The sequence below is a fragment of the Lycorma delicatula genome, chromosome 12 (assembly GCF_047948215.1).
Source record: "Lycorma delicatula isolate Av1 chromosome 12, ASM4794821v1, whole genome shotgun sequence".
Lineage (NCBI taxonomy): Eukaryota > Metazoa > Arthropoda > Insecta > Hemiptera > Fulgoridae > Lycorma > Lycorma delicatula.
The window spans coordinates 10,474,876-10,491,371 of record NC_134466.1 but is presented as its reverse complement, the minus strand read 5'-3'; the positions used below and the strand labels follow the sequence as shown (position 1 = coordinate 10,491,371).

The 16,496-nt window shown below is 29.9% G+C and overlaps 1 protein-coding gene across 1 annotated transcript in view; it reads left to right on the top strand.

Moving 5' to 3' along the window:
- The window catches only part of LOC142333352 (uncharacterized), a 388,438-nt gene extending 373,444 nt beyond the window's left edge, over positions 1 to 14,994 (top strand). Inside the window, exon 6 of the mRNA XM_075380375.1 lies at positions 14,921 to 14,994. Coding sequence (XP_075236490.1) covers positions 14,921 to 14,994 — 74 coding nt within the window. The remainder of the gene's footprint in view (positions 1 to 14,920) is intronic.
- Positions 14,995 to 16,496: the final 1,502 nt, after the last annotated feature.

Genomic DNA, 16,496 nt, shown 5'->3' with positions numbered 1-16,496 from the left:
TCATAAATATTTATGTAATTTGTTTTAAAATATATTTATCTGTCAGTAAACCATATAACAGCTTATTATAAATTAAATATAATAGTAAAATTACGTTTTTTCAGTAAGTTGGTACACACCCTACTTACTGAAATTATTCTTATACCAGGTTATTGATTAATCATTCCACACAATCAGCTACACACTATCATCCCATATGAAAATCTGGAATTTGTACTTAAAGAATCTAAGAGGGTACCTTACTAGCAGTTTAGTTAAGAGTATCCACTTAACATCTATTTAAGGTATGTATACTTATAACATCTTCTGTGACTTTTATTAGTACATTATGCAATGAGCCTATAATGATAGCCATTAATGCAAGAGTGCGATATTATGACCTTGGCAAGTGTCATAAACTTCACAAGAGTGCATTAATGGTCATACTGTATTTTGAGTTGCATGCTATATTTTGTGTACAGCTGAGAAAATATTGGAATTATTGATGTCAATCAATGATAGAATACATTGTTTACAGAATATTTTTTTTAATTTTTCAAAAATACATTAAACAATACATTTATGTGGAAATAGGTTATTTGTCATAAGTTCTGCCAATTCTTTAAAATCGATTAGTGTAAAAGGCATTTCTTTCTCAGAATCTGACATAATTAATAAAAGAATAAACAGTATACCTGTTGGTATACTTTAAAATTAACCTCTGCTAGCTAACTTCTAAATCTGATTAAAATCAAAGTAAAAAAACAGGTGATACATTAAACAATACTCACTTCTGATATAGAAGTGAGAATAGCAAAGTAAATCAGAATAACAAAGATCTGTTTCATAATTACCCTTTTTGTCAAACAGGTTCCAGCTGCATAAATCAAATGTTTTAATACATCGTAGCAAAAATATTTAATTGAGCAAAAATATTTTATTTTAGATATTATATATGTATTTATTTTAATGTACTCACTGTTTTGATTTCCACAAATAATCCAAAACAATGTTACATTTGCTGATGAAACAAATATTCTCAAATGCATTTATCAATATATGTTTAATCATATATAATAAAATGTATGATATATTTATAACTTAACATCATAAATATTATTTATGGAAAATAATTGTTATTATTGAAAAAAATTGTCTCATGAAAATGTAATATTTCACTTTGTACATTTTAAATTTACATTTTACCTGACTATTTCATTTTAACTTTATTATAATTTTTATTATTTCTTATAAAACACTTTTCTGAAACTAGAGGGTTTTTAGTCTCAAAAAATATCTGGATTCTGGTTTATATGATTTGTTCACTCTAGTTATATAGTATTAATGAATGAGAAATTCCAGCAGAAAATAAGTATTAATATCATCATTTATATTATTGGCTTTTAATCTATAAGAAATTACTTTTTTCTGTAAAATTTTGTTCTTGCTTTTTATTTTTATTTCATTAATGTATAATTTTTATGTATGACGGTACAAGACATAAAAATAATATATAAAATAGTTAATTTAATTATGTGAGAATTTTTTTCTTCAAAAAGGTCATATTACTTGTACATGATAAACAATCTGTGAGAGTATTTAACTCAAGTTGCTCAGTTACATCTAATTATAAAAACTAGATGCATTAAACATTCATCATTAGTCGATATCAAGGAATAATAAAAATAAATTAACAATTTATTAAACATTATGCGAGGTATTTTATTTCCACTTGTGATTAAATGAAAATAAAAGTCACTGTGAACAAAGAAGTAAATTAGAAAATTATATTAACTATAGTATAAGTTAATATTGTTTTCTGATTGTACTGTCTGAAGCAAGACTACTGCATTTTTTAATTATAGTTGCTTGCATATTTTTTAATAATACAAGAAGAAGCAAAATTTTTTTGTACTTTATAAGAACTGGTTTATTTTTATTATTATACATACATGCTATCTTTTTTTATTATTAGTATCCTTTTTTAACCACACCAGGTCAACTGGTAACTGCCTAAAAGACACTGCCTCGATTGACCTAATGTGACGTGGCAAAGACTAACTGCCACCCATCAACACTGTCCACCCATTGGATATTCCCACTAGGGTCCCAACTGGTTCATTAGGTCAAAACAACCTTTGCTCCTGACTACCATGAAGCCCCTCCCCCCAAGGGCTACCCTCCTATCCCTACCAGCAGTTGGGGTTCGAGTATGCTCTATGCATACCCTTCCCCTGACCATCATGTGCCTGACATACATACATACTATCTAAAAATACTGAACAGCACAATAAGGGGTAAGAACACTTACCAAAACAAACACTTTCAAAACGTTCTCTCATTACCAATTTAAAATTATTCATATCATAATACACATATATATAACTAAAACATATAGTAATAATTTTAAATTAATAAAAAATCAACTAAATTGGCATTGTTATTAATCAAAATTTTCTAGCACTTCTATGGCAAATTTTAAATCATCTAATTGGAATGATTTAAAATTGGTTAATATCATAATAATTTAGTCATTATTATAACATTAACAACTCAGTATTTCCTTTTATCTTTATTCAGTCAAAGAAAATTTTTTTTTACTTTAAAAAAATAATTGTAGTCTCATATGACCATGCATAACCTTTTTTCCCAATATTTTCTTACTCTAAGAGCTGCTGCTTTCTTTCTTTTCTCCATTTTAAACTTAAGATTTAATGTTGTCTCTTCACCATTTGGATCCTTTATTCCTTTTATCATATCTCTAATAATCACTCATATTCCCTACATCTTCTATTTTGATATTTTCCTTTTCCATGTCTTCCTTAACTTTTTTAAACCAGTTTGTAGTCTTTTCTATTTTCAAAATAGTTCACTTGCTTCTTTGCTAATTTATCTTTATTCATTCTTTTAATGTAACCATAGAATATCAATCTTCTTTTCTTAGATGTAGCTGATATTCTTCCAATTTTCTTGTTTAGCTCTCAATTGTTTCTTAATTTGTAATCTCAATTTACTTCAATCGCTCTTAAAATCTTTCTCAAAATATTTCTTTCTTTCTTTCTTTTCAGTCAGTTACAGGTTGCCAACCTCTTTCTTTGTGTTGAGCATTCTACAACATACAATGCTTCTGGTTTTACCACAATTTCAATTTGTATTATCATCACTGATCGATAGTGCTTTCTTATATATACATTGATAGATCTGATCAGCTGTTTTTATCATTTTTGTTTTTCCTATAGAGATGTAGATGTAGATCATCTCTTCTCATTTTTCCACATTCATCATTTAGTATCATCATTTTTATCTTTTAATGCATAACTCTACCTTTTCAAAAGAAATTTAAAATTAAATCTAAAATTTAAATCGTTATCTGATGTTATCTACTGATGATGATTATTTTTAATTATTAAATGTGCATATAATGTTTATTGTTACTTTTCAATGTTAAATCTTTCTTAATAAATAGTTTCTGCATTTTTAATTAATAATTTATTTCAATAATGATTTAACATATCTCATTCTCTATATTCAGTTATTACTAGAACAAAACGATCTGTAAAACATATCTTTTATGTTTACAAACATAGGAAATTGAGACAAGAGACTTTGGAAGAGATATCAGTTGTAACTAGCCCATTTACACCGATTTTTTTTTAGGAGGTAAATTCAACCTAAGATTTGGGTTCACATTTAAATTTTCAAATCCATATTATCTGGTAGACAATTAAAACTATTTTATGTCATTTTTAAAACATTTTATTTTACTTATTTTTTTAAATTATTGTGTACAGTGGGACTTTAATGAGTTGTTTTCACTTCTAGATGAATAATAGTAACATGCCAAGATGCTGGTGATGATTCAATGTTCTAAAATTTTCACGGTAAATACCAATAATAATGTTGACTTAGAAGCATTCAAGAACTTACTGAAGTAATCACAATGAAATTTAGTAAAATTAAGATCTAAACACTCCAATGTATTCATTTAATACCTGTTACCACTTTTTAATCTTTCTAGATTCTTATTTCATGTACTTAGTATTTTACTTCTGGTTTCAGACTCACAAACTGGTAACTCTTATGTATCAATTTATATTAATCTTTTAACATTTTTTGTGGTAATATTTTTCTAAACTTTTAGAAACTAAAAAAAAAAAATGCATCAATGTATTCAGTTACATGGGTATATAAAACACAATAATCATAATCATATGATATTATTATAAATGTGAACAATCAATAACAATAAAGTACAGAGTTACTAGCAATTTTGTTCAAAAGGTTTCTTAAGAATAGATTTACGTTGATAATAGATTCTTCTCTAGAATGAACCAGAAGTTGTGGATCATAGGTATAAAAGAAATTATATTATTAACAAAATGTAATGAATTTCTTTTAATCATGTTCCGTACAAGAAAGAAGCAACAAGTTCTTTTAACAGGATGACCACCACCACTTTCTTTTTTGATTGTGTAGAATTTTAAAATTAGAAAATTACTGATCAGGTCCTATTGACTGTTCATCTGGGTTCCTGGACGTCATACTTTAGATTTTTTTCTTTAGGGTCATTTGAGTCCGTAATCTACCAGACATAACCAATAAACATCCAAGAATTACAGAGATAGTCACAAGTGGATGCAGTAAAATTAAAAGACAACACATTTTATATTCTGGAATATAGAAAGAGAATTGAAATGTGTTACAATTTAAAGTAAGTATTTTGAACATAAAACTTATAAATAAATATTAAATATTTAGGTGTAATATAATTTTTTGAATAGTAAAACATTTCTTTTAAATTCCTTCTGATGTTTTTTTTTATGTAGAGTACAATTATCTACCTTTCATAGCTTTGTCATAATAGTTTTGAAAATTGAGTATATGGGAAATGCGTCAACATATGATTTAATTATGATGAAACTAAGAAAGGCAGATAATTCTACTCCAAACAAAAATTATGATGATCTTACCAGTAAAAAAATATATATTAATAACTTCCCTCGGATCTATTTATTAGCTGTATTGCAATATGATTAATATTATGATCATAATTAACAATATGATTATTTAGCTGTAATCATATTGTACATAACTTCTGGTCCGTTCTCTTTATCTGAAATAGTCTTAAAATAGAACATGACCAAAAAAATAATAAAATTGAAAAAATGTCATACCTTTACTCAGAATTGGATCTGAAGCTTTTATTATAAAATTTTATTTGGACATTCTCAAATTTGGGAGACTACCAAAATTGGGTGTACAAAATGAATATGAAAAATTAATCTGCATGTGGCAAAGTAAGTTTGATATAGAATCCAAAGACAAATATGTATTACAATCGCTGAAGAAATATTAAAACATTTATTTTATGTGATTTGTATTGAATTATTGTACTGTGATTACACTTATTTTTAATATCTTCATGCTGTCGTTTTATATATATATATCAATGAACCCATGTAGAACAAAAGTAAAATATTACCTTATTAACCCATTTTTTTTTTTATACGCTATGCATATTCAGAGGTATCGATATTATTAATTCTTTTATAAATGACATTGAGTTTTTTAAATTATGTATGTGTCATGAACTAAGGATTACAATTTAAGTTGTATCCTTTCTTCACAAATTTAAACAGATTACCTTCATATTCTTTTTCTTAATTTATTAACTTGTGTTTATTTTTAAATTTATAGAAATAATACTTTTCTAATTATTTTCTATTTTAAAATTTCCACGTTCTCTAATATAATATAAAAGAAAATTTACTCTTTTTTGGTACTTGATAATGTTACTAAATAATGAGGACTAGTATTCATAATAAATAAAAGAATCTGTATAGCTTATTTTATATTTATTATAATTTTTATTATAAATTGAAATAAAAATATTCAAACAAAATGGAAAACATGCATCAAACTAAAGCGCAGTTCATTTTAATATTAACACAGGCAACATTTAAATTGCCGAATGCCTTTTTAAATGCACATGTTACCAGTATAATTTGGTCAGTGGGGGTTCCATTAACACCACCATTTTAAGTCGGTTTGTTTGAGTTCAGAAAAGACTCATAACTGCACTGTTATTTAGCTAACAGCTTGCTGTGAAACATCATATAACTAAAATTAATAATCTGTGTAATACATTTCAAATAACAGTAGTTGTCCTTTGCCAGTCTGTGGGAGATTTCTACCAGACTACTTTGTGTTTTTATTACTTTTTTAATGAATTATCTCAAATTCTTAAATGTATTATAATTAATTATGTTTGTTTATTTTTAAATATTGTGAATGAATTATATTGCTATGAAACCCTTTTATGTTAATGAACCGCCAAGGTAAATTAATTGAACATAAATAACAGTAGTTATTTTTTGATCCTTTGATTATATTCAAATTTGATTTTTAAAAATAATCTTCAGTATTATTAATTTAGCAATAATAATAATAATTAATACAACAAAAATAAATTATGTTTGTTCATAAAATGGAATAATCACATTTTATGATTTCAAGAGCCTGAATGTAAAAAGGTATACCTGACATAAAAATTTGAAATTTCCCTTAATATTAACAAAGTAAAATCCCTTGTGCTAAATTATATAGGTTCATTGTTTTATGTTTAATTTATAAATAAAATATTTTTGTAATTGTTCTAATGTAAAATTATTTTTCTTAACATTCAGAAATATTTATACTCATAATTTTCTGTTTATATTTTAACATGCTCCTATTACGTTTGGAAAAATATTTTTTGGGTAACTGATTTATTTTAACAGTGAACATAAATCACCTATCATTATGTATGTATCATTTTGTTTTGCTACAATTTTATTTATTCATATTTTTCTTTTTTTCCAAGATTTACCAACTGATGAGAACCTGGTGAAGCAACATTTTGCATTCATTTCTTTTCCTTCACTTTCTTTTCTGGTCCCCAAATTATAAAATATATATATATATAATATTATTTTCTTATATATTTTATATATAAAATATATATATATTCTATATATAATATATAAATATATTTATATATATTGTTTCTTATATATATATATATATATATATATATATATATATATATATATATATATATATATATATATATATATATATATATATATCAATATTTTAAAGGCCCAAATCAAATATAAACCATATTGATCCACCTAAGTACAGAAATACATATTAAATAAGATGACACTTACCTTATTTTTTTATATCTTTACAAAAATATTTTCGTGAAACCCATATCTTCAGTTGTAATATTTTTCAATGTTTATATCAAATTACATTTTACACTCAGATATATTCAAAATTATAAAGGTAAATATAATTTTTTTGTCTTAAAATTTAAAAATAAATTAAAACTTTAAAAAAAATATAAATTATAGAAATTAAAAATTAAAAGCTACATATATAAAATATGTCAAATTTTGTAAAAGTTAAAATAAATAAATAATTATGATAAAATACACCATGTAACTTGGCCAACCAATGTTGCAGTACTGTGTGGATTTGAATTAAATTAAATTGAATTGTGTATTATCATTATTTGAAAAAGTGCTGCCATCTACTGCAGCTTTTATAATTGTGTCATGTTCATATTCTATTTGTAGATTGATCAATTTGAATTTCCTTATATATTTAATCACATAAAATTTCTCCAAAATATTAATAACTTTCATTATTCATATTATATATCTTGATTTCCAATATTTCCAAATTGGTTTAAATATCAGAAATACAGTGTTTTTTGTTAATAAGGTGGTCAGAAACATTAGATAAACCCAATTTTCCATTTTTATATTGTCGAACACGTTCAAGAAATCTGTTTTTAGAAGATCTACTAGCTTTTCCTATATAAATGTGGTCACTTTCATTGTATTTTATTTTATAAATTCCACGAATCAGTATGATACTGTTTTATTATATGGTTATTTGTCTTGTATGTAGGTTTAAATTTATTTTTATCATAAACCTTAGTTATATTTTCAACTATGTTATCAGTGTATAAATATTTTAAATATACAATGCCAATATTTTATGTCATATGCTGGTATTAGATATAGTATTGTTCATTTTTGAAATTTGTTTTTTTTATGTATTATCAATGAAAGAGTCATATAACCATTATGAATAGCAATTTGTTTTATGATATTTATTTCTGTGTTTAATTTATTTTTATTATATTGTGTGTAATTAATTACTGTATTAATTATATACGTATTAATTTTGTGTGACCAAGGATGATTTGAATATCTATGTATTGTGGTTTTGTTGGTTGTAGGTTTCCTACATACTGATATTATAAATTGATTATTATTATTAATTTCTTTGATACCATTTAAATTAAAGGATAACATTTAAATTAAATTCAATGTTTTATTCACCCTTATAATAAAGATATGGTAATATGGAAATAGTAAGCTATTTTAAAATTATATATAATAGTTATCATACCAAACGGTGCCATGTTTGAAAAACTAAATTTTACTTATAATAAACAATACCGACTTAAAATATGAAATTAAGTTTTAATGTGTTTTGTAAACAATGTCTTCAAGGTGACCTGTATATTTATTTATTTTTTTTTTTTTACCTATTGTCATTGAACGAAAGAACCTATTGTTTAGATTTTATTGAATTTTTTGTGCAACACCTCCATTCTTTCTCTTATTTTTTTATCATCTGCTTCTCAGTCAGTTGAAGTGCTAACAATACACCATCCTTTTAAGATATCCTCTTAAGAAAAAGTTATTGTATGACAAATCAGTAGTTGCAAACCATTGCCCATCACTGAACTCAGAGATCAAGTGACTCCAAAAAATTTCATAAGAAATGCTCTTACTTGCAGTATGAGTTGGAGCACCATCTTGTTAAAATCAGATTATTGCCAAGATCATTCTGTGTGATTTGTATCTGAAAGTACATTTGGATCACCTTACAGTAATATTGATCGAATGCTTCTCAGTATTCTTAAACATTTGGGGGCTTTCAATTTGACAAAAATAAAAAACTGCTCGTTAGCAAACACTAAAACATGAAATCATCCTTGTAAGATATTATTAATGTGTCTAGTAGCAATGGATTTGTTTAGATTAATTCCTTTCAAAAAATTTTTGACACAAATGTAAAGAATTAAATTTATCAGAACTGATCAGTCGATACAGTCGGCGAAGATCACAATTAGATAAATTAGTGGAGTGTTCATGTATTTATGCAGAGCAATATTAATATTTACCAATATTAATTAATTTATTTCTCTACTAACAACAGGCTCACACCTAGTTAAAGCCACATTTAGCAGCTTTCACACATCTAATATTATCAGGGATTGAAATTTTTTCAGTGGCCCAGTCATAATCATACCACACACCAAATCTGATCCTTCCACTCTCTCACCTGTCCTAGAATAGTTTTTGAAATTAAAACTTGTCCTCTGCCTCTGTCACTAATGTTGTCAAAATAATCACTGTACTTGTTTAATACATTCATTCATTATATCAGTTTACTGTAAATTTACATTCTTAAGTACTCTCACTGTTACGTTTACAAATTCTAAAACGTTCACGAACAAAATGTTAATAAAATCTAACCTCAACCCTGCTAGATAATCAATGTTTGTAACTTCAAAAAATGTGATCTTGTGTTTGATACTGAATTACAACTCTACTCTCCTTAATATAAAATGAAATCATGCCATAAACCATAATTTATTATAATGTGCATTGAACATGATTTACATTAACTAAACTAACTTTAACTTTAGTTTAGTTATCAGTAACTAAACTAAAGAAATAGAGTTGCCATCATAACAGAAATGATTGCATGATTTGGATTATTTCTCTTTATCATATATATATGATAATGATTATGATTCTAGCTATTTTGGATAATCCTAATATGCTGCACATATTTATTTATAATATATTCATGTTTGGAAAAATGTAAATAAAATAATTTTATACTTTGATAACTTAAAAATAAAAATTTATTGTAAGTAATACTTGTAAATTCATGTTAAATATTTGGAAAATATCATTAAATATACATATGTAATGCATAATTATATCCTAAGACTTTTTCGCCGAGTTAATTTTGTATATATATGTATATGTATAAATTGTCATTTATTGGTGCTTATTTTGTTAAATAAGATATTGTATTTTTTGTTTATTTCTATTACATGTAAATATGTATGTTTGTATGTATATTTTATTTTTCCAACAAAGAAAGCAACAAGTGTTATGTGATCATAAGAATTTGATGCAGAACATATTTTTAAAATTAAGAATAATTGAAATTACAAATTAACAGAGTTGAATGAATCCTTTATGGTAAAGATGAAAGTTTGTTAGGTGATGCAAATGTGGTTATGTGGAACAATTTTGTTAATTAAAATATATATATTTTTTTGTATTTTATAAATCTACATCATTCCTCATCTTTATATACTTTATGGAAAAAATACCTAATAATCAGTATTTGTTAGTTTTTCCTTCAAGATTAATTTACTTACTTTATTTTTAAATAAGTGTTAAACAAGTGTTTCAGTGAGGAAGATGAGATGAATGAAACTTTAAGAATGATTCATCACAGAAAATGAAAGAATGAATAATTACATTAACTGAAGTTTTTCATATATTTTGCAATGCTGTATTTTAGTAGCTACATAAAAGTAACGACAAGCTTTTTCATACAGTCTTAAAGAATTATGCTACAGATTATCTGTTAAGTTATGAAGGGATTTAAGTTTGTAAAACATAGCAAGCCGGCATTACCAGAATCCACTACAGCATCACTGACTGTGAATTATCAAGAAAAAATGGGAGAATCAGAGTGGCTGTTGAATCTGACTTACATATTTTTCATTATATTTGATAAGATCTGGACTATTTTGTAGACAGCTGCAGGACAATAACTGTAAACCACATTGAATTTCATAAATTTATATAAAATTGGTATTTTGTCTTTCATTTCAACATATATTTGAAAAGTTCAGAATGCAACTGTAAAAATTGCATCAAGTCTGAGACCTTGGCTTTACTGATAGACTGTATTAAACTTTCCTAATAATTTCTTTTGTTTATGTGTAGGATTTCTGGAGTCTGGAGTTTAGAAAATCAAAATATTTGAATTTGAATTAAGAAGACACCTACCTTCTGATGTTACCGGTCGCCACACCATCCTCTCCGATCCGAGCGCTGAGGGGCTTTACTGGAGGTCGTCTTTAGACCCTCTAATTGATTACATCTCACAATCATCAGCCAGGCTTCGGTCGGGATACCATCGATATAAATGCCTCTGCAGACATTTGCATCAGTAAAATACAAATCAAATTTTGCCTTCACGTAGGCCTCAAACGGACATCATCACATCCATCTAACATGATTCCCTCAAACTAACTAACCGAAACCGCAGAAGCGCGGACCCTACGTCCAATCCAAATTTGACAGCACCGTTCGTGACTGTAAATGATTCAGAAAATAAACGAGTTGAAAGTTAAATCAATGCTACACTCGTACCAATCAAAATTATGTTTTACACAACGTAGAAATTCAGTCCTACACTCAAATACATCGACCAAATTAAGTCACCTAACAAGGGGAACGTAACCTCATTCCGATCCGTGCAGGAGCCAGGGGAAAACCCAAACATTACCAAGTCATAATCAGGACCGCCGCCGGCGGAACGAAGCCACGTCCCCGGTCCCACGGGCTACCATACCCCGGCAGCGTGGCCACCCCAGCCAGCCCCAAATTGAATCATAAACAATACCAATATAACCATGGCACGATGCCAATACGCGTACCTCCAACCAATCCAATGTCTAGACCGGAACCCTAGCCACCCGGTATCCTGCCACGATCAAATATCTCGACTAAACTCCCTCTGCAGACCTACACACTGCAAGTGCGCGAAGAAAACCAGCCACTATAGACCACTTCTCGCGGATCATCCAGTTAATACGGAGATCCAGAAAGGAATGTATTCTCTTAAGTTCCCTAACAGCTCGTGAACGTTCGACCTCATATCGGAGACAGACATGCAGGACGTGGTCCACTGTATCATCAGTCCCACAATCCGGGCATTGACATGAATCCACCAAACGAAACCCAGCCAAACTCGCCCAGAAAGAAATTGTGTGATATACCGATTGGGGGAAACCCATCTAATTGCACCTGCATCAGCCACTATAGGAAATATACCATGCGTGTAGCGATCTGTGGGAGATTCGTCCCACCTGACCTCCCAAGACGCAAGGCCCCAGTCCTCAATCTCCTGCTTTCGTTCTGACGTCAATAGGTTATTTGTCTTGGAAATGTAGCGTTCCTTACGCTCAGTAGCCAAGATATGTATTGGTTTGACTCCGGCTATAACACAGACTGCCTCCTGCGAGACTGTTCTATAACCGCCTATAACAGCCAGCAAGAATAGTCGCTGGGCCCGCAGCAAAATGTCCGCGTAACACCTAAAAACCAAGCGGTGAACCCAGACAGGTGCATCATATAGCATAACAGCCTCACTATCACTTTATTCGGGACGAATGACTCTACGGATTCCATAAAAAGCATCAGCGGCCTTTTTTCCTGCATATTGTAGCTGTTCCTTGAACTGAAAATTCTCATCAAGGATAACACCCAGGTACTTTTGAGCCGTAACGTACCGAATGAGGAGACCAGCCATCCGAACCCGGATTCGTCGTGAAGCAGCCCATCGGCCCTTAAGCAACATCATTGTGGTTTCTGTGGGTTAAATCTCATCATATGTTGGAGACTCCACAGCCAGAGCCTCTCACAGGCATGAGCAGCTCGGAACAATACCTCGTTACGCGAATCCCCTTCAATCAGTAGCAGCGCGTCGTCAGCATAAGCGACGACACGACAACCACATGGCAACCTCAAATGCAACATGGAATCAGATTCTATGATCCAAAGAATGGGACTCGGAACACTCCCTTGAGGATATCCTTTAGTTAAGGTTTTGCGAACCTCCGAGCCGCCATCACCCAGGGAAACGGTCCGATGGCTGAAATAACCTGTGAGCACTTCTAATTCATTTCGTGTAGACTTACGCTTCTGCATCTGAAACAAGGCAAAGCCACTCTATTCAAACTATCAACATTTTTTTTTTTAAAGTATGTCCATTGGCATGTATGTTTAGTCCCACACCTGTAATGGTTGTAAATCACCGGACATCAGTTAAAGTTACACCCAAACATGAAATAGCCATCCTTAAGAATAACAAGCATCACATGCCAGACTTTCTAGGGAAAGTGAAATAGTTTTCTGTTTGCTTCTTCACCAAGTCAAACCTATGATCATGCATCAGAATACCAAGCCCACTGAAATTCAGATAATATTTAACTTTAAAAGTGACACTTCATTTTGTTCACTGTAGAGACTGGCTACATAATAAACATCAATAATCCATGAGTATGGAACTTGATGGGTGCTTTTGTACCTCAGGTGCTTTACACTCATTACAGCCGTAAGAAATATGTCCATTTATAAGAATAAAATATACACTGATCTAATGCAACCGTTACTGATTTATACTACCTCAATTAAAGTGCAAAAGGAAAAAAGACCCATTGATTACTTTTCTTGTGCTCTTGTAGTGGACAAATTTAATCAATTATTTTCTAATTTTACTAATAATAATAATACAAGGGCTGTTTTATTTTCAACCTCCGATTATGTATCTAAGTAAACAAGAGATAGGCGGGAGCCAGATCTGTATACTGGGCAATTCCGCTGCCCTCCCACAACAACCTTTGCCATTGCCGGCTCCAATGCATCAGTCTGAGCAGAGCTACACGCAGTTGAACATGGTCACTATGATCGATGCTGCTGCCAAGTGTGAGTTGTGAAGTATGATACGTTTTCTACAAGCAGAAGGATGTAGCACTACTGAAATCCATTACAATATGAGCCTAGTGCATGGTGAGAACTTTAGGAGTGATGTTAGTGTACAGGAATGGTGTAGGAAATTTAAAGAAAGGTGAATAGATGTCTATGATGAAGGAAGGCAAGGACACAAGTCTGTTGCTACTATGTGCCTGGTTGAGCATATTTATGAGTTTGTCCATGACAAAGGACAAAGGTTTACATAAGTGAACTTTCTGCAGAAATCCCAGAAATTTCAAGGTCTTCTCTGTACATAATTGTGACTAAAGACCTAGGATACCAGAAACTGTGGGCACGTTGGGTCCCAAAAATCTTGAGTGACGATCACAAAATGTAGCGAATGACTTCATGTTACAATAATCAGGGGGAAGAGTTTTTAAAGTCTATCATTACTGGTGATGAGACTTAGGTCCAGTATGACAATCCAGAAACCAAAGAACAATCTAAGCAGTGGATGCACACTTCTTCTCCAAACAAGCCGAAAAAGTTCAGACACTGAGCAACAGAAAAACAATGGCTACAGTTTTTGGGACCACAAAGATGTCTTGGTGGACTTTATGGATCAGAGGGCAACAGTAATAAAGAAAGTTTATTATGAATCTTTACGTCGCCTCTGCAGAGTGATCCAGAACAAACGAAAAGGCATGCTCTCATTCAGTGTGGTTTTGACCCACAACTGCACTATAACAACGTGACGCAAGACCTTCTCAAACAATTCAAGTGTAAAGTTTTTGACCATCCATTATATAGTCCAGACCTAGCACCTAGCAATCTTCACCTCTTTCAAAAATTGAAGGCATGTTTGGGCGGACGACACTTCATAACCAACAAAGAACTTTAGGAGCCTGTCAAAACTCTGGTGTCAAGTTGGCGGCAAACTTCTTTGAAGAGGGTATTGGAAAGCTGGTGTCATGATACAACAATTGCCTCAATCGTTCTGGTGATTATGTAGAAAAATAAGCTAGATACTACTCAACTTTTAGGAATAAAATCATTTTGCTATGTCAATATGTATTTTTTTATAGCCCATCCGAGGTTGAAAAGAAGCAGCCCTGGTATATTGATCCACTTAAAACTAAACAATCATGATTCACCTTGAATAATTTTATTTATAATCCAATATTTTTGTTTCTGTTTATTAGCTAAGAAATTAAAACTTTTAGTACAAAAAATAAAATATTTTTTTATCAATTAATCCTTTAAATTTCTGTTGTAATCTTACTGTTTCTTTATGAATTTAATATACAAATCTTTTATTGATATTGTTCCTTCCATGAATCTTAAAATTATGAATATTCTGACTCTACAAGGGCCTTTCCATTGTTATTTCTCTCCTTAAGAAAGGTTTCGTGTATGAATTACAAAATTATAGACTGATTTCTTTTTTAACCATGTTTTTTTAACATGTCTGAAAAAAAATTATGCTAAGTAGACTTAATGTTGAAAACCCAAGTGTGTAGAGTCACCATCTGGTGATCTGCTCGGTAGCAGGTGCCTTGCACAGCTGCTGTCACTATCAATTTCTGCCCCAAGCCTTCTCTTTTGACCCCTCATAGATTCTAATCTTCACCTCATCCATTAACTTCATCCTTCTTCTTCCTCACTTCCTTTTTCCTTCTATTGAAGTTCCAATCCAGTTGTCAAGATTCCACTTCTTGTAACCATATCCTAACTGATTTCCTTGTCTTTTGTGTACTTCCTCCATAAGTACTCTTTCTTGTTTAATCCTGTTCATTATTTCTTCATACCTCACTTTATCCATCCACCTTATTTTCTCCATACTTGCATCTCAAAAGCCCCAATCCAGTCTCCTACTTCTTCCTCATCGATTCTGGTTCACTTCTGAACAAGACAAGGTGCATAACATTTGGCTGACCTCTTCCTTAACTATAAGTTCAAACTACTTCTTATCACTGAAGGCTACCTTTGCCATTGCTATCCTTTATTTTATTTAGATTTTACTCTTCCAGTCATCTGTCATCATAGTCCCCAAATATCTGTAATTTTTTACTTTTTATATTCTTTCTTACCACTAAATTCCTTTTACTTTAGTTCTTCCTATATTTATTTTTCATTCCTTCCTCCAGGCCACTACAGCTAGAAATACCATATTATCAGCTAGCCTTATGCACCTTATTTTTCACTTTCCTATATTTATTTCTTCTTCTTCTTGCAATCTATTCCTTATCCCTCCTTAAATGTAAATGTTGCATAGTGTCAGTGAAAGACAGCATCCTTGCCTTTCAGTGGTATTATTATTTTCATTGTTGCTGTTTGTCTCCTGTATAACGCTTTTATAATGACTAAATATAATGTTACAGGTATCTATCTGTTAATTAGTAATGATTATAAAAAGCACAACAATCTGTATAAGTTTTCTGAAATCACTAAAAAAAATTATTCTGCATTTTGATATCATTATACCAAACATTAATGTCATTCATTTTGCTAACATAATGTTCTTAAAATTATTAAAAATTAGAACTATTCTTTTTTTGGGTTTCAGACTGCAAAAAACAGATCTTTACTTGAAAAATGGTTTCCAGTAAATAAAATTACATAAATTATGATATTTTACAATAAAATATTTGACATATTTTT